Here is a 19,851-nt window from a genome sequence, read left to right as displayed (position 1 = left end):
CTGTGAACTTGATTCATGTAACACTGTTGTTTATTATAATAAAAATAGTGTCCGTTAAGTGTATTTTTAATTCCGTTCATAATGAGTGAGTACATCTTGAAACTGTAAATGGACAATGAATACTGGGCCATTTTTTTTTTGGGGGGGTATATCTTCTTATCCTCCCATCGCTTATGTTTTTCTGAATGATCTAAATTATGCAGGGAAACTTATCTGGGCAGAGACAAGGCCAGCCTGTTTTCATCACTAGACTGGAAGTATGTAGCTTGCCTGATAAATTACTTTCAATTGCGATCCATCTAGTTAAATTTTTTCTTCATTTTTATGTATATTTTAACAAGGACTGTACAAATATAGATTATGCTTATTTGAACGCATGATTTTAAATAATGGTTTCGGGATATGCATCTGCAATGCTGTCATATATTGGCTAATATTAATATTAGCTGATATATCGATGAATAATGGTATCGGAAGTCCGAAATCCCTATAAGTAATGGGTGATATGGTATGTAATGGCCGTATGTAAAACAACTTCAATTGGTCTCATTGAATGTGATGTAATTTTTTGAATTTCAACACTTGACCAAGTCATTTTTCATATTTATCTTTGCTTATAATCTTATGTTTTTATTTATTTGTGGCAGGGTTATAGGAGTGCATCAGCTTCTGAGACGTAAGTCGACGGACTAATTTTTGAGAACTTGGTTTAAATCAACACACCTTTTCTATTAATTTAACTTTGGGTTCAAGTTTGTGATATGTTGTTCATATCAAATCTAAATAGTTAATTAAAACAAATTCATGCTGAACTTTACTTGCTTACTTCCATGGAACAAAAGCTTGTTTACTGGTGATTCATGGATGCAAACTCAAGTTTAGTTTCAGTGAGATATGACTTGGCAGACATATGATTCAGTGGTGTTGCTTTATTTCAGAGGTCTGAATAGCCATCAGTGTGTTTGGTTTTAGTTTTCTGCATTCAGTTTTCTGAAAATTAAGTTTTTTGTTTTTCGTATTTTTTTTTTTGTTTTGTGAATATTTTTTAAATTTTAAGCAATTTTTTTACTTTTTTAGATGCACCTTACTTAGATGTATCTAAATAGTAAAATATTTGTGAAAAAATATTTTAAAAAATTAATAAATCCACAAAAATACGAAAAATGTGAATTTTTGTATTTTTTGATATTTAGTGTATTTGTAAAAGATTTTTTCACAAATATTGTACTTTTTAAGTGTATTTATGTTAGGTGTGTCTAAAAATTTAAAACAATTGCTTAAAATATTAAAAAAGTTCATTGCAAACATTAAAATACGGAAAATAAAAAAGTGAAATTTTCTGAAAACCAGAACCAAACATGCTGCGCTTTTCTCAATGGAAACATTATTCTGCATCAGAATATGTTGGTTTAGTCTCGAGTTACCTGTTGGAGCTGTACAAGGAAACTCCGTTTTGTTTCTCAAATTGCGATCATGTTTGTTTCTTATTAAAGCCGTGAACATTCTATATATGGATATATTTTAAGCTTTTGCTCATTCTTGAATCAAATAGAATGGTAATGCCTTCAGCACTCGATGCTTAAATACATATCCTGTACAACTTTAAAAGACTCTTTTGCTCAGACCAGTCTTTTTCTCAGTTCCAGGAAAAAAAACCTATTAAATCCTGAATTTAAGTCGTCTTGCCATCTGGAAATAGCTGTCTGCTAATATTACGTTTCAATCTATTCTGGTTTAGTTTGTTTATTAATTTACTTTTTTTGGTATTGACCTTATAGAAGCTTATTCAAAAAGAAATCTTAGTATACAAATAAGGAAAATGCAGTTTTAGGATGAATTGTCCAGTTGTATGATATTTTTCATTTTCCATTTTTCTTTCTGTTATATTATTATTTACTTTTTCCTCGGGTCTCAGGCTTGCGGCAAATTGGCCACCAACAATGCAAATAGTTCGGCTTATCTCTCAGGACCACATGAACAACAAGTACTGCCTACTAAGTGAAAACAATCTATTTGCTATCGTATCTTGCTCATCTCTAACCAAAGGAAAATTTTCCTTTATTTGATAATAGGCAATATGTCGGAAAGGCAGATTTTTTAGTTTTCCGGGCGATGAATCAGCATGGTTTTCTTGGACAACTACAAGAAAAGAAGCTTGTAAGTGGTCTCAAGGCTTATCTTATTATTTATTATGCATTAGTCAAAGGCTTGTGCAAAATGTGAAAGTAATTGACAGAAGTATACTCGTTAAAATAAAATTTCTAAATTCAAAAATTGGTGTAGTATCTTGTGTTGTCCCTAAAGGGGAGATTAGGGTTCAAGTCGTATTTTAGAAATAGATGCTTGTGTTTGACTCGTCAAAAATGTGAAATGGTAAAACTGGGAAAGTGGTAGGTGCACCCAGAATATTGGCCTGATAGGCCGACATTAAGCCAAAGGGTTGTCTTTTTATTCAAAAATAATAACTCATACCTACAAAAAAATAAAAAGAATATATTTTATGTATATATAGATGTAAATATCAGTGAAACTTGAATTCGAAATTTATTAGCAATCAACTAAATCAACAGATTTGATAGGGGGGAATTGGTTCATTATTTAAAACTTGGCCTATTAACCTTGAGGATATTGGTTTGAACCGGAGAGCAGCTACTTCATGCAAATAATGCCAAAGGATATTGGTTTGGACACTCACACAAGAAGGTTCATACCAATAACTTTTCTCAAAGGAGAAGACCAAATTGCTATTTGATATAGAAATGCTATTTGTTATAGCAATGGTGTGTTATGTGTAAAACGGCAGAGGAAAGTATAGATAATTTATTTTTGCATTGCCCCATTGTTCTATCCTTACGGTGGAAAATCTTACGTCTAGTGGGAGGTTGATTGGGCTATTGTTAGAATTTCTCATCTTTACCTTCACCTACTACCACATTACCTTCACCTACTCCACTACACACTCCACTTCACCTACCTCTACTCCACTACACACTCCACTTCACCTAACCCACTATCACCTCCACTACACCTACTACCACATTTTCTTCTATATATAGATTGTATAGGAATTGTAATTAATGCATCTTGTAATCTATCAATCAAGACATCAATCAATAATACATAAATTCTTACATGGTATCAGAGCAAGGTTAAGAATTTAATATTTTTTCGCTTCACCGGCGGGCGGCAACCTCGCCTTGGCCGCCCGCCGGACCTCAACCTAGTCCGCTAGAATTGTCTACTACATACCTACCTCCTCATCATATCTTCATAACATCTCATTCTCTCTCGGCATCATAGTAGCCGTGATACTGCTCATACTTCTGGACAGCGGAGAGAACATCGTCTTTCTCGATCTTTCCGCCGACGCCGGTGGCGAGATCCAAGGCTCCGGCTTTCGACATCACTCTCCCCAAATAGTCCATAGCAGCTTCTCCACCGGAAAGATACTCCTAACAGCAGCGGAAAAAAGGTGTTTCCCTCAGCCAAACAAGGCTCAATAGCTGTGGTCCTCATCAAAATACGTGTAATTGCTACTCCTGAACTTGGTTTCCCTATCCTTGCTAACAAGCTTCTCAAATGCTTCCGGGCCATGTTCTTCTATGTACTTCTCAGCAGCAGTTAGAATGTCATCTGGCTTACTGAAGATGTCCTTCTTCCTTGGGACATACTAGACGTTAACAGTCTGCTGTGGGTTAAGAAAGAAAGGCCTCAAATAATGCTCATAAACATATGCAGCACCACTGATACTCTTTATGATGGTGGATATTTCAATGCCATTACAACACAGCACCTTGAAATTTATTTTATTTTATTTTCTTATCTCTCTTTCTGACCATTACAACACAGCACCAGCACACTTGTTCCCACCTTTCATCATGGTCTCCACTTTCTTTTTCTTTTTTTATATTTATTTTAATCCATCTTTTTTGAAAACAAAACCAATATCACTTTTTTTAATTCCTTAATTTATTTTAATAACATGAGTGGCCTCTCTTTTCCACCATCTCCCTCTTTTTCTACACAATATTTTTGTACCACCGCCCACTCTATGATTTCCATATTATTATTATTATTATTATTATTATTATTATTATTATTATTATTTTCACAAAAAAAAAAAAAAAAAAAAAAAAAAAAAAAATCATTCCAGTTGATTTTTCTGCCTTACCACACCTACCATTCGAGTTTGCCAAACACACTTATTTTATTCATGTCAGGATCAACCCCGATCATAATTTTACACGAGAAAAAAAAAAAAAAAAAAAAAAAAAAAAAAACCACCACCATAACACACCCAACACCCACAGTGGGATTTTTCTTCTCTACTCTGCTGCAGATCTCTTCTTCTTTCCTCCGTCCTGGGCGGCCCTTGACGGTGCTGCCTCCGTGTTTCCTACGCCGCCGAGCACGTTCACTCCTCCATACTCCTCCACTGCAGCATACGGCGGACCTCCAAATCGGAACATCACAGTGGCCTTCCGCTTCAGCTCCTTATTTTCTGCTTTCAGCACACTTATCTCTGCTCGCGCATCCTTATACATGCGTTGGAGCAGAGCCAGCTGGGAATTTAAATGCTGCACCTCATTTGTCCTACTCTGCAGCCGGTTCGACAAATTTGTGACCGCCGTCATGGTTTCCACGCATGACTTCAGAGTATACTGATTAGCCTCAATATCAGTTTGCACCGCCATTTTTTGCTCCACCGACCGCATCGGAAAGTTCAATGGAGCAAAACCAGAGGTGTTTGGTTGAGGTTCACTGGCCACCGCACCAGTTATTTCTCTTGTGGGCTCGTTCAGTTCTGGAAAGAGCGTGAGCAGGTTCTGGGTAGCTGGACGGGAAGAAGAGGCCATGTTTTTGGGTTGCTAAGTGTTTCAGCGAAATAGCAATTTCAGACTGGTAATGTTCGGAAGGGTTGGTGACAGAATGGCAACAAAGTGTTCCACAGTTTCTCTCTCCGCAGAGGCAGAGTTTTTTCAGCGAAGGGTTGGTTTCAGAGGTTTCAGAATGGCATGCCTCAGCCTTCGCCTTCGTCTTGGTTAAATAGCCGAGGCAGCCACGCGTATCGCGCGCCTCTTGCCGCCCGACAAACTGGCACGCCTTTTCATGGCACATCTTTTGACAAAGTGGACACGCCTTTTGATGGCACGCCTTTTGATGGCACGCCTTTTGATGAATTGGGCACGCCTTTTGATGGCACGCCTTTTGACAAAATTGGGCACACCTTTTGAGGGTGCAACTTTTTAAGAGTCCGACAAGACTCTGTAAACTGTCCCGACATTGATTCCGGTTAGTTTTTACAAGTGTCCGACAAGACTCTGTAAACTGTCCCGACATTGATTCCGGTTAGCTCCTTTATGGGTCCGACAAGACTCTGTAAACTGTCCCGACATTGATTCCGGTTAGCTCCTTTATGGGTCCGACAAGACTCTGTAAACTGTCCCGACATTGATTCCGGTTAGTTTCTACAAGGGTCCAGCAAGACTCCGTAAACTGTCACAACATTGTCTTCTACAACGGTCCGACATGACCCCATAAACTGTCTTCTACATCGGTCTGACACCACCATACAGTGTCCTCTACAACGTTATGACACCCCATACAGTGTCTTCACCAACGGTCTGACACGACCATACAGTGTCTCCTATCCTTTTTTATTTTTATGTATTTTCTTGTTTTGTTACTCTCTCCAAACTCAAGTTGGTTAGTTTCTCTCCTCCTTGAGTTTGCGGGGGGCTGTTAGAATTTCTCATCTTTACCTTCACCTACTACCACATTACCTTCACCTACTCCACTACACACTCCACTTCACCTAACCCACTATCACCTCCACTACACCTACTACCACATTTTCTTCTATATATAGATTGTATAGGAATTGTAATTAATGCATCTTGTAATCTATCAATCAAGACATCAATCAATAATACATAAATTCTTACATCCTCCATCGTGTGAGCTTTTTGTTGAGCATTGATTTTAGAGGTTTTGGTTCTACTATTAAAGCTCGGGTCCTTTGGAGGTGTGTGGTTTTTTGGGCTGTATGGATTGAAAGAAATATCCTAATTTTTGAAGATAAAAGTTCAAGATTGAGAGTTTGTAGGAGACGATTGTTTTGGGGCTTCTTTTTGGTTTGGTGGCCCTTTCTTTGAAAGAGATGCTACTTTTTTTTAATTGCCAGGGATAGCAAAAGGTGTCTGTAGGTTGTAAGGTTTTTTCGTTTCAGCTTCTATCTTGATGTTGGTGGACCCCTTCTTGGACTCTATTTTCATTATTTATAAAATTCCACTTTGTTGTCGTCAAAAAAAGAAAAAAAGAAAAAAATTGAGAGTAGAGATTTATTGTTGAAAGAAAAGCAACATATAAATGGAGAGAGGGAGATGGAGTAGAGAGAAATAATTATGTGCAGAGGACTTCACCACCCATTGAAAGGCAACAAAAATGGAACCAGAGATAATATGGATTTCTTGTAATTTCAAGAAGTGGATTCTATAGGTTTTTAATTTAAATATTCTATAGAGAAAGGGGAGGTTTTAAAAGTAAAATGGTGGACATGAGTATTATGTCACTTTTTAAGTTCTCTCTACAATGTGCGCATGGTACAAACAAGCATTGTGGTTTTGACCAAAGTCCATGGTTGTAGGGATTTAGATGAAAGGATTAAGAGACAATAGCGACTATAAAAGATTCAAGGGCTAATATGAAATTTTATGAGGGCAAATAGGAAATTGTTTTGTAAGTTATAGGGAATAGTAGATATTTTTAATTTTGAAGCAGGCAGCTGCCCCCTCTAGTTCTTATGTGCCTTCACCGTGGGACATGTTAGGCATTATGGACAAGTTTGAGGGTAAAGCTGCACTAAAATAGTAATGGTGGTGTTCAGTGTTACATGAACTCTTCTATTCTCTGCGTATACCCATGTTCACCTAACATGACAAGAGTTAGGGTACGGGATGAGTGTCCAATCCCAATACCTAAATTAGACATTTGAATTCTTGAATTTTTAAGATATTTGAAGAGGAATAAGTTCACATTCAATAATAAATTTATTTTATTTATTATTATAGTGTCTCACATAAATGGGAGATAGAAGTTTATAGCATCTCACATGAATGGGAGATAGAAGGCTCTTTTTTTTTGTTTTGTTTATTTTTCTAAATACAATTTAATTTCAAGTACATCCCTAAACAATTTGGATGATCTTATGTTAGAATATTATATAATATGCAATATATATGAGAATTTATATTGTGTGTATATCTCTGTATCTTATTTTTGGATACAAATCGCTATATTATGAGATTTAGGCTTTGGATTTTTAATTTTTAGATGGGAGACTTAGGCTTTAGATTGTATGGCATTTCACACGTACACACACCCGAGTCCATGCAACATAGGTGGTGTTACTGTTAGTTAAAAAGAAAAAAAATTAGGATGTGTTGGGAATCCTATGGTTTCTTTAAGCATTAAAATGGAATTAAAGCTTTTATTCCTTCAATCCTATATATTTAAATGAGTGTGAATACATTTAATTAGGATGTGTTGGGAATCTTATGGTTTCTTGAAGCATTAAAATGGAATTAAAGCTTTTATTCCTTTGTAGAAATTTAATGTATAAAGAGAAAAAGAGAATTGTATTATTGATTGATATTTGTAATTGTTGAATTATTGAATGCTACAATGATTCCTATATATAGAAGAGTAGGTGGTAGTAGGTGGTAGATGGAGTAGGTAAAGTGGAGGTGGAGTAGGTGAAGTGGAGGTGGTAGTGGTGTAGTGGGTTTAGTGGAGTAGGTGAGGTGGTAGTGGTGTAGTGGGTTAGGTTTAGTGGGTGAAGTAGGTGATAGGTTTTAACAGCCCCCCGCAAACTCAAGGGGGATAGGAACTAACCAACTTGAGTTTGGAGAGAGTAACAAAATAAGAAAATACATAAAAAATAAAAGAGGATAGGAGACACTGTATGGTCGTGTCAGACCGTTGTAGAAGACCGATGTAGAAGACACTGGCTCGTGTCGGACCGATGTAGAAGACAGTTTATGGGGTCATGTCGGACCGTTGTAGAAGACAGTTTACGGAGTCTTGCTGGACCCTTGTAGAAACTAACCGGAATCAATGTCGGGACAGTTTACAGAGTCTTGTCGGACCCATAAAGGAGCTAACCGGAATCAATGTAGGGACAGTTTACAGAGTCTTGTCGGACCCATGAAGGAGCTAACCGGAATCAATGTCGGGACAGTTTACAGAGTTTTGTCGGACCCATGAAGGAGCTAACCGGAATCAATGTCGGGACAGTTTACAGAGTCTTGTCGGACCCTTAAAAAGTCGCACCCTCAAAAGGTGTGCCCAATTTTTCAAAAAAGGCGTGCCATCAAAAGTTGCGCCCTCAAAAGGCGCGCCCACTTCATCAAAAGTCATGCCCGACAGAAAGCGTCGAGCCATCAAAAGGTGAGCCGGAGACGCGGCAAGGCACGTGAGCGACAGAGCGGCGTGTCGGCTGCGTCGTCAGTGTCAATATAAACCAATGCGGAGGCGGAGGAAACCAAACCAGACTGAAACCTCTGAACTTGTCATTCTGAAACAATCTGTAAATACTCTGTATCCAACCCTTCTCGGAAACACTCAGCAACCCAAAAAACATGGCATCTTCTTCCCGTTCAGCTACCCAGAACATGGCCTCATCTTCCCGTGGTCTGCTCACTCTCTTTCCCGACCTCAACGAGTCAACAGGAGAGATAACAGGTGCAGTGGCCCGTGAACCTCAACCAAACACCTCTGGTTTTGCTCCGTTGAACTTTCCGATGCGGTCGGTGGAGCAAAAAATGGCGGTGCAAACTGATATTGAGGCCAATCAGTATACTCTGAAGTCATGTGTGGAAACCATGACTGCGGTCACAAACTTGTCGCACCGGCTGCAGAGCAGGACAAATGAGGTGCAACAGTTAAACTCCCAGCTGGCTCTGCTCCAACGCATGTATAAGGATGCGCGAGCAGAGATAAGTGTGCTAAAGACAGAAAACAAGGAGCTGAAGCGGAAGGCCACCGTGATGTTCCGATTTGGAGGTCCACCATATGCTGTAGTGGAGGAGCTTGGGGGAGTGAACGTGCTCGGCGGCGTAGGAAACACGGAGGCAGCACCGGCAAGGGCCGCCCAGGACGGAGGCAAGAAGAAGAGACCGGCGGCAGAGTAGAGAAGAAAAATCCTGCCTGTGGATGTGGTTGTTTGGGTTTGTTGTTGTTGTTGTTGTTGTTGTTGTTTTTTTTTTTTTTTTTTTTTTTTTTGGGTGTAAAATTGTGATCAGGGCGAAATCCCGATAGAAATAAAATGAGTGTATTGTGCAAATCCGAATGGCTTGAAGGTACAAGACTGAGCAGAAAACTTAGATGGAATGAATTTTTTTTATTTTTTATTTTTTTATTTTTAATAATAAAAAATTGAGGTTCAAGGAAAAGTTGGGCTGTGGAAAGAAGAAAAAGAAAAAGTAGCACCCACGTGAGTTCCATCCAATTTTTTATATATATAAGATAAAAAAAAAGGTTTGGACGGTGGAAAAATATTTTAAAATAGAAAAAATTATATAATATAGTTATCTCTTTGAAACTATATGCTGGTGTTGATCAAAAAAGTGGGCCAAATTACCAATACCGCCAATCTTGTAGACATCCTGAAGTGGGAGACGAAGAGGCTTGTCTGATGGCCTCTTGGGCTCTGTAATCATGTCGAGGGCATCAAGAAGGGTTGGGCCCTTGTACCATGTTACCGGTGTAGAAGACACTGTATGAGTGTGTATATAGACTGCCCAAAAGATATACATGGATATAGATATCGAGCCCTCAAAAGTCGTGTCCTATTTTGTGGCTTGGAATAGCAGGGGATTGAAACCAGACGCAAGGAAGGCCGGTGTCGCGACGGAGCTTTGGCAAAGGGACATCGACGTGCAAGCGGTGGTGGTCTCCGGCGACTGAACAGTAGTGCACTCAGAAAGGAAATTTCAAGGTATGTGTAGAAAAATTTTAGCAGATTAGGTTGAGGTCCGGCGGACGGCCAAGGCGAGGTTGCCGCCCGCCGGTGAAGCGAAAAATACTAAGTGCTTAACCTTGCTCTGATACCATGTAGAAATTTAATGTATAAAGAGAAAAAGAGAATTGTATTATTGATTGATATTTGTAATTGTTGAATTATTGAATGCTACAATGATTCCTATATATAGAAGAGTAGGTGGTAGTAGGTGGTAGATGGAGTAGGTAAAGTGGAGGTGGAGTAGGTGAAGTGGAGGTGGTAGTGGTGTAGTGGGTTTAGTGGAGTAGGTGAGGTGGTAGTGGTGTAGTGGGTTAGGTTTAGTGGGTGAAGTAGGTGATAGGTTTTAACATCCTTCAATCCCATATATTTAAATGAGTGTGAATACATTTAATAGTGTGAAATAGTGGGATAACTTTAAAATTACGGCTCTACTAGTTAGGTGTGAACACATTAAATGCCTAAAAGCATGGACAAGGGACATGGCGATTTTGAAAAAATGAGAATACAAATATTGTATGGATACGGAAAAAAATATCTTTATATTTTTATTTTCTATGTATATAAATATAAATTTTGGGCATAGAGATATAAGGGGCATCAATAATGTACATGTGGGTGTATTTATTTATTTATTTATTTTTCACTTTTTGATTTGTTTTCATATATTTTACTTTGACCCTAGATCATTTTTCTAAAATTATAGCAAATAAACTTACAAAGGTGTCATGTGGCATGTCCAAACTCAAGACACGTGTTCGGGTGTGTCCCCAAAGCGTCTTGTGAAAAAGAAAAAAGAAAAAAGAAGAAGAAATTGACACACCATGTGGCGTGTCCGACATGTGGACATGCATGTCCAATGCAGGCACATTTCCAATACAGTGAATTTCTTAATACAAAACTTTAGGGTTTTGATGCTTTGGCTTGTAAAGAATAAATTATGTGACATGTTTTATTTTATTTTTATTTTTTGTTTGGGCATGTATTATACTTTTTATGTATAGTTTGTGTGCAATACTTTTGTATATGTTTCTGAATTGAATTTTAAAAGTGTTATATTAATATATATAAATACTAGAGTATGAAATACACAAATAATGGAATAATTGTAATTAAGAGCTTACATGAGTGGGAAAATTTGAAAGTTAAATGACTGGAAAAAACACTTTGTTATTTTAAATTATTGTTGAGGACAAAAACGAATCTTGAGGCATAGGCAAAAGTTACATTAACGATATGTAATGGCATTGTATGAGTTATTATTATTATTATTATTATTATTATTATTATTATTATTATTATTATTTTTTGATAAAAGGGTGTTTGGATCAGCTTATGCACACCTCAATTAATCCTGGGAGACCAATCCCACCGCCCACTTGTTGGGGCCCCATTTAAAGTTAGGGCAAACGTCCTGTATGGACATGGCCCTAAGGAGCTTATTGCTGCTAGTGGGTATTGAACTTGAGACTTAGAGTGAGCTAAGGTTTTAAAAAGCGGCCGTAATCGTTACGTAATGGTTGTGGTGGTTACCGCCACTCGTTACGGCCGCTATAGCTTTGTGACGGAAATTCACATGTGTAACAGCCGTTTCGATGTTACATAATGACTGTAACAGTCCGTTAGACACCGTTACACCCAAGGTTTCAAAATGTGGCGTTATGTAATGGTTGCAGCGCTAGGCACCACGAGTTATCCCTGCTTTTGCAGTGTGATTAAGATTCATAGGTGTGTCGGCCGTAGCGATGTCGTAACGATGCCGTAACGGCCTGTTACGCACCGTTACGTAACAGTTTTGAATTGCTTCTTTCGAAAAAAAACAAAAAAGCTAAAAATGGGGGAAGAGGGAAGATGGAGGAGTAAGATATAGAGAGAGAGAAGAGGGAAGATGAAGAACATGTTATTGATTTGTTAAAGCTGTAAGATCTATGCTATTCTATTCGGCTGCTATCACTCAACCATTTTGTTTGTGTTTCTATCTATATATTGTTTGATAATAATAATAATAATAATAATAATAATAATAATAATAATAATAATAATAAGTGTGGTCATTATCTATTTGGCTTGATTAAAAAATTTATATATATTTAGGCTCTTATTTGTTCTCTTACTTTTGTTATTGTTTATCTTATATATAATAGTTAGTGATTGATTTTTTTTGTAAAATATCTAAAAAACATAACACCTATAATTATATATTAATACATATTTATACATGTCAATTTTTTTTGATTAGTTTATTTTATTTTTATCCAAAAAGAGAATGAATATTAAAGTGATCGAAAAAAAAAAAAAATTCTTTATAATTTATTTTTTAATTTTTATATGATTACATTAGCATGTATAATTTATTTTTTAAAACTATTCAAGTTAAAATTTGTGTAGAAATTTAATGTATACAATGTATAAAGAGAAATAGAGAATTGTATTATTGATTGATTTATATTGATTGTTACGATGATTCCTATATATATAGAAGAGTAGGTGGTAGTAGGTGGTAGATGGAGTAGGTAAAGTGGAGGTGGTAGTGGTGTAGTGGGTTAGGTTTAGTGGAGTAGGTGAGGTGGTAGTGGTGTAGTGGGTTGGTAGTGGTGTAGTGGGTTAGGTTTAGTGGGTGAAGTAGGTGGTAGGTTTTAACAGCCCCCCGCAAACTCAAGGGGGATAGGAACTAACCAACTTGAGTTTGGAGAGAGTAACAAAACAAGAAAATACATAAAAATAAAAGAGGATAGGAGACACTGTATGGTCGTGTCAGACCATTGGTGAAGACACTGGATGGTGGTGTCATAACGTTGTAGAGGACACTGTATGGGGGTGTCATAACGTTGTAGAGGACACTGTATGGGGGTGTCATAACGTTGTAGAGGACACTGTATGGTGGTGTCATAACGGTGTAGAGGACACTGGATGGCGGTGTCAGACCGATGTAGAAAACAGTTTATGGGGTCATGTCGGACCGTAGTAGCAGACAATGTTGTGACAGTTGTTGTGACAGTTTACGGAGTCTTGCTGGACCCTTGTAGAAACTAACCGGAATCAATGTCGGGACAGTTTACAGAGTCTTGTCGGACCCATGAAGGAGCTAACCGGAATCAATGTCGAGACAGTTTACAGAGTCTTGCCGGACCCATGTAAAAGCTAACCGGAATCAATGTCGGGACAGTTTACAGAGTCTTGTCGGACCCATGAAGGAGCTAACCGGAATTAATGTCGGGACAGTTTACAGAGTCTTGTCGGACCCATAAAGGAGCTAACCGGAATCAATGTCGGGACAGTTTACAGAGTCTTGTCGGACCCTTGAAGGAGCTAACCGGAATCAATGTCGGGACAGTTTACAGATCTTGTCGGACCCATCAAGGAGCTAACCGGAATCAATGTCGGGACAGTTTACAGAGTCTTGTCGGACCCTTAAAAAGTCGCACCCTCAAAAAGTGTGCCCAATCTTTCAAAAGGCGTGCCATCAAAAGGCGTGCCCAATCCATAAAAAGACGTGCCATCAAAATGCGTGCCCAATCCATAAAAAGGCGTGCCATCAAAAGTTGCGCCCTCAAAAGGCGCGCCCACTTCATCAAAAGTCGTGCCCGACAGAAAGCGTCGAGCCATCAAAAGGTGAGCCGGAGACGCGGCGAGGCACGTGAGCGACAGAGCGGCGTGTCGGCCGCGTCGTCAGTGTCAATATAAACCAATGCGGAGGCGGAGGAAACCAAACCAGACTGAAACCTCTGAACTTGTTATTCTGAAACAATCTGTAAATACTCTGTATCCAACCCTTCTCGGAAACACTCAGCAACCCAAAAAACATGGCCTCTTCTTCCCGTTCAGCTACCCAGAATATGGCCTCTTCATCCCGTGGTCTACTCACTCTCTTTCCCGACCTCAATGAGTCAACAAGAGAGAGAACTGGTACAGTGGCCAGTGAACCTCAACCAAACACCTCTGTGTTTGCTCCGTTGAACTTTCCGATGCGATCGGTGGAGCAAAAAATGGCGGTGCAAACTGATATTGAGGCCAATCAGTATACTCTGAAGTCATGTGTGGAAACCATGACTGCGGTCACAAACTTGTCGCACCGGCTGCAGAGCAGGACAAATGAGGTGCAACAGTTAAACGCCCAACTGGCTCTGCTCCAGCGCATGTATAAGGATGCGCGAGCAGAGATGAGTGTCCTAAAGGCGGAAAATAAGGAGCTGAAGCGGAAGGCCACCGTTATGTTCCGATTTGGAGGGCCGCCATATGCTGCAGTGGAGGAACATGGAGTAGTGATCATGCCCAGTGGAGTGGGAAACACGGAGGCAACACCGTCAAGGGCCGCCCAGGACGGAGGCAAGAAGAAGAGACCAGCGGCAGAGTAGAGAAGAAAAATGCCACTGTTCCGATTTGTGTTGGTTTTGTTTTGTTTTGTTTTGTGTTTTTTTTTTTTTTTTATTTTTATTTTTATTTTTATTTTTTGGGTGTAAAATGGTGATCGGGGTGAGCCCCGAGATGAATAAAAGATGGTTTGGTGTGCAAAGCTATATGGTATGAATGGAATTTGAAAAAGATTAAAAAATAATGTGAAAGAAAAATAAAGAAAGAAATAATAAAAATATATTTGAAATCAAAATGAAAGATGGGGGAAATAAGGAAAGTGGTTTGGAGAAAATAAATAAAAATAATGGATTTTGAAATCAAACGGAGGAGAGAGAGGGGACAAGCCCATGTGAGAGAAAGAGGGGAAAAATGATAGCCGATGCACCCAAAAATAATCTAGCTGCTATCCACAGGCGCTTAGGGGAAGGAAATGGTAGCAAGAGACGGCCAACACCATATATGGCTATAGCAAAGAAATGGAGTATCAAGCTCAATGGGCTAGGATTTAGACCAGAGAGTAAAGCCACTGGTCTTGTTGAACACACACCTCCAAGGCTCAAATAATCAAAACATGCTTCACGCATTTCCTTCCTTGCTTGATCAGGAGATGCACAAAACACCTTATACAGGGCTCCAGTCATTCCTCCACCAGTTAAAGGATGACGCATGTTGAAAGCATCACCTATTAATAGTGCTCCAGGAGTAGGGTAAGGAGCAGCTGGCATATTTCTATTGGGCATTGTTCTAATACTTCCCTTATCAATTGCAGCTATAAATGAATCATGCAGCTCAGGTGGAACCTGGGGAGCCACCAGAGGGAAGCAAAGTCGAAGGCTGCTGCAAAGCCGAAGGCTGTAAAAGCGAAAAAGGAAAAGAAGGCTCCGGCTAAGACAAAAGCTGCTGCGCCAAAAGCTAAAGCCGCTGTGAAGCCCAAGCCAGCGGCAAAGGCCAAGCCAGCTGCGAAGCCAAAAGCTGCTGTGAAACCGAAGGCTGCCGTGAAGCTGAAAGCTGCAGTGAAGCTCAAGGCTGTGGCGAAGCCCAAACCAAAGCCGAAGGCGAAGGATCCTAACAAGAGGCAAATGAGCATGGAGGAGAAGCATAGATTGAGTGTTGGGTTGCAGAGTTTGCCCCAGGAAAAGATGCCACAGTTAGTGCAGATTATGAAGAAGAGGAATTCACATTGGCCTCAAGAGAGAGGATTTAGGCAGTGATGGGAAGGTATGTGTAGAAAATAAGCGGAATAGGTTGAGGTCCGGCGGGCGGCCAAGGCGAGGTTGCCGCCCGCCGGTGAAACGAAAAATACTAAGTGCTTAACCTTGCTCTGATACCATGTAGAAATTTAATGTATAAAGAGAAATAGAGAATTGTATTATTGATTGATTTATATTGATTGTTACAATGATTCCTATATATATAGAAGAGTAGGTGGTAGTAGGTGGTAGATGGAGTAGGTAAAGTGGAGGTGGTAGTGGTGTAGTGGGTTAGGTTTAGTGGAGTAGGTGAGGTGGTAGTGGTGTAGTGGGTTGGTAGTGGTGTAGTGGGTTAGGTTTAGTGGGTGAAGTAGGTGATAGGTTTTAACAATTTGCATATGCTTCCACAAGTATAATAATTAAAAAAATAATTTTATACATCTAAGTCCAATAACATTTTTTTTTTTGCCACAAGTGTAATATGGATTTATGAAAAACTTAGTTTATAGTGATTTAAAAATATGAAATATATTGGATCATACTTAAAAATTTACAAAAATTGATCAATATTTATTTTAAAACGTAATAAATATGATCTCTGTTATCAGAATCTTACGATTCACGATTCGATTCGCAATTTTTACAAAATCGATACGAATCTATTGATGAATCTATTTTGGAAGTGAATCTCTAGTGAATCGCATGATTCACATTCGATTCATGATTCGATTCACTTTTAACGATTCATGCAACTTTTAAAATTATTGTGTCCGACATATTTTCGACTCTTTTTTTCTCCATCTTTTTAGTGAAAATGGCATAATACAACTTTTAATAGCGTTTAATACCAAAATTACCAACATGTATACATGATTTATTGTTATTTTAGCGATCATGGAGTTTTCAATAGGATCCAATCAGATTCAATCAGACCCAACATATTTTTAACCTTTCTTCTCATTTTTTTTTTCTTTTAAAAAATCATAATTTATCTTATAAAGATGTTTAAGATTAAAGTTACACTATAAATTATCTATTACTATTTTATTAAATTGAATATTACATGTGTGAGGCTAGTTATACTTTTTAAAATGTTTTAGGCTTTAAAATAAAAGATTCTAAATAATTCCTTCTTATTATTTACTCACTGTTACTTAGAAAAGTATATATGCTTATTGTCCAAATATCAACATTGTTGTTAATTATTGTTACTTTGGAAATTGATAATTTGTCTATTTGGTTACTATCTTTATTAAGAATGGCTGATAAGAAATATCTAAAAAAGAAAAAAGGCAAGATGGTGATATTACATCTTTATTAAGAATGGTTGATAAGAAATATCTAAAAAAGGAAAAATGTAATATGGTGATCTTACATAGGAACTTTTGTTAACTTCTTACCTATTAAACTACGTGATTATTATTCAAAATAACATTTTCATTGATTTAAGTCTAAATATTTTATATTTATAAGATATATTTAACATCTAAATGTGTAGATATATATTTTTAAGTAATTTAGAAAAAGTGACTGAATCTTTACGATTCACGATTCGATTCGATTCGCGATTCGGTACAAGGCCATTTCGATTCACGATACGAATCTCGATTTGACAACTATGAATATGATTATGGAAAAAAAAAATATGCGTATTGGTAAGCTTTTTTCAATTTGTGTGAAAAATAAAAAAATTTACTGTTTTAGTTACCGCAACCGTTACGCTATAGCCTTTACACCATCCAACTGCAACCGTAACCGCACCACCACCACTATTACAGTGACCGCAATCACTTTTCAGAACCTTGGAGTGAGCACACCCTTAGGTCCCAAGTTTTACCCACTAGGCCAACCCCTTGAGGTTACATTGTATGAGTTATTATTATGTCTGGCAAATAGGGAAAAGGGGTTTAGCCGTAGAGGTGTTACATGGAGGGTGACAGTAAATAGCCACCGATTTATTTAAGGTTGTGGCTTAATGTAATTAAATTTGACTTGTCCAATGAAACATATGCTAGTTGGTTTGCCGTCTGTTCAGCATTTACGTTTGTGCTATGATTTCCTTGCTAACCTTATGCACTTCCAAATAAATGCATGCAACACTTTGAAGGAAAAAGAGTACAATTGCAGGCACCTCACAGAGTTATTCCCAAATCTCTTGAGGGGTTGATCTATAGATGAAACCAGGATTCCTCACATGTTATAATAATTGTGTGGAGATCAATTATTTTGTATAGTAACAAATTTTCTGGAAATATCTGGCATAAGAAATGTATAATATAATCATTTTTATCAAGATTGGCAATAATCGCTTACGTAACCTTTTTATTTGCAGTACTTTTTTCTGACATCCGTCTCCAGTCATGAAGTAAAATTGATGCCGTATTGATGTAGTAAGATTTAGTGGTGTAGTTATGTTTTTGGCATTATAAGAGTTGGTTGGGTCTTTTGGCCTATAAATAGGTAGTTAGGGTCTTGGAAAAGGAGTTCATGATATTTTGAAAGTGTACTTCGTGAGCTTAGAGCTCTTGTATCTCAATATTGATACTTCATTCAGAGTGTCAAGACCTTGACAATGTGTTATTTACATTTTCTGCATCTAAGTTGGAATTTAAAAGATTTTAATTGGTGCAAGTTGTCCCACAAACTAAAATTCGAGGCAGTGTTTCATTCTGTTCCCCAGATTTTGAACACTGTAACATTGTAGTACTGAAATTATACAACTAAAAATGATACTAATTTCCAAAAATAGTATAGTTAACTAGAAACTCTTTTATTTATTTATTATATTATTAAATTTAAATTATAAGCATTCTCAGGTGTGCAAAATGGCACCAGTTAACTGTGTAGAACTTATTACTTCATTTTGATAATAAATAGACCGTTTCCATGTCCTGGGATCATTTTCTCCGGAGAGAAACTATTTGCACAGAATGCATTCACAAAATGGTTCACAAACAAGGCACAAGGGATCATTTTCTGTGAATGGCTAACAGTGCATTTAACAGGATTTCCTAATGTTGACTGTCATCAATCTGTAGTGTGCAGTGATACAGTTACCATCACAGACATTGCTGTTATCTGTTTCCGATAAAGCCTGCCGCTTGATTGGAATGCTTTTCCCTGGGGTAAGATGTTCTTTCACATAGTTTTGTCATCTATACTGAAATTAAGTTCAATGTGGATCACATATGAAACCGTGCTTTGTATTTACAATTCATACTCCGCTTACAATTAATTGTTGTGTGGGTGTAGGATATGGTTGTGTTCAAGCCACAGATATCGAGTCAGCAGCAACAACAGCAACAAATGCAACACCAGCAGCAACTTCAAGCACAACAGCATCCACAGTTGCAACAGCAACAACTTTCCCAAATGCAGCAACAAGCAGCACTTCCACAGATGCAACAACAACAGCAAACGCTTCCGCAACAAATGCAGCAACAACAACAAACCCTTCCACAAATGCAGCAACAGCAGCAGCAACAGCTTTCACAGATGCAGCAACAGCAACAACAACAGCAACAGCAACAGCAACAGATTTCGCAGTTGCAGCAACAGCAACAACAACCGCAGCAACAACAGATGGTCGGGACAGGAATGGGTCAAGCTTATGTTCAAGGTCCGAACCGGTCACAGTTAGTATCTCAGGGACAAGTATCATCACAAGGGCCACAAAACATGCCTGGAGGAGGCTTTATGAGTTAAATAACTAATTTCAGAAGATGAGCATTCGTGTTATGCTTGAATCAATCACCAATATAATTATGCTTTTAGGCTTGTTCTTTTAAGTTGCTTAGTGATAGCTAAGGCACATCAAATTAAGATTTTTAAGACCCATACTTGAGTGCTTGCATTATCCTTTGGAAGTTTGAGATTTGCTTGTGTTTTATATACTATGATGCTTATATAGTTATTGGGAGAAATTTAACTTTCAATATCAGTGTTATTTTTGTGAGTTCCATTTACTGCATGCCATATATGAGATTATGAATAGTTCATGAGACGAGATTATGAGCAGTTTATGAGATTTGTATATTTGCATAGCATTTTCCTTTTTGCAAAAGTTCTTGCAGAACAGGAGGAAAAAGGTTCTTCTGGAACCAACAAGATGTTACCCCATCGGTCTGCAAATCAAGAGCAGTAAAGCTTATTGTAACTTAGGATTTTGTTAGAATTTACCTACACCTACCACCACCTACTACCACACCTACTACACCTACCACCAATTTACCCTCACCTACTCCTCACCTACTACCCAAACCCTCTCCTATATAATGAGCTACTCTGCTT

The 19,851-nt window shown here is 38.0% G+C and overlaps 1 protein-coding gene across 1 annotated transcript in view; it reads left to right on the top strand.

The window, feature by feature from the left end:
• Nucleotides 1–19,496, top strand: part of PFT1 (phytochrome and flowering time regulatory protein (PFT1)) — a 38,243-nt gene extending 18,747 nt beyond the window's left edge. Inside the window, exons 10-15 of the mRNA XM_028258201.2 lie at nucleotides 204–257; nucleotides 648–676; nucleotides 1,916–1,984; nucleotides 2,073–2,157; nucleotides 18,600–18,686; nucleotides 18,814–19,496. Coding sequence (XP_028114002.2) covers nucleotides 204–257; nucleotides 648–676; nucleotides 1,916–1,984; nucleotides 2,073–2,157; nucleotides 18,600–18,686; nucleotides 18,814–19,266 — 777 coding nt within the window. The 3' untranslated portion in view covers nucleotides 19,267–19,496. The remainder of the gene's footprint in view (nucleotides 1–203; nucleotides 258–647; nucleotides 677–1,915; nucleotides 1,985–2,072; nucleotides 2,158–18,599; nucleotides 18,687–18,813) is intronic.
• Nucleotides 19,497–19,851: the final 355 nt, after the last annotated feature.

This window comes from Camellia sinensis, chromosome 10 (genome assembly GCF_055761805.1).
Source record: "Camellia sinensis isolate YWXY chromosome 10, ASM5576180v1, whole genome shotgun sequence".
In the NCBI taxonomy this organism is placed as follows: Eukaryota; Viridiplantae; Streptophyta; class Magnoliopsida; order Ericales; family Theaceae; genus Camellia; species Camellia sinensis.
This window is presented reverse-complemented; position numbering and strand designations above follow the sequence as displayed.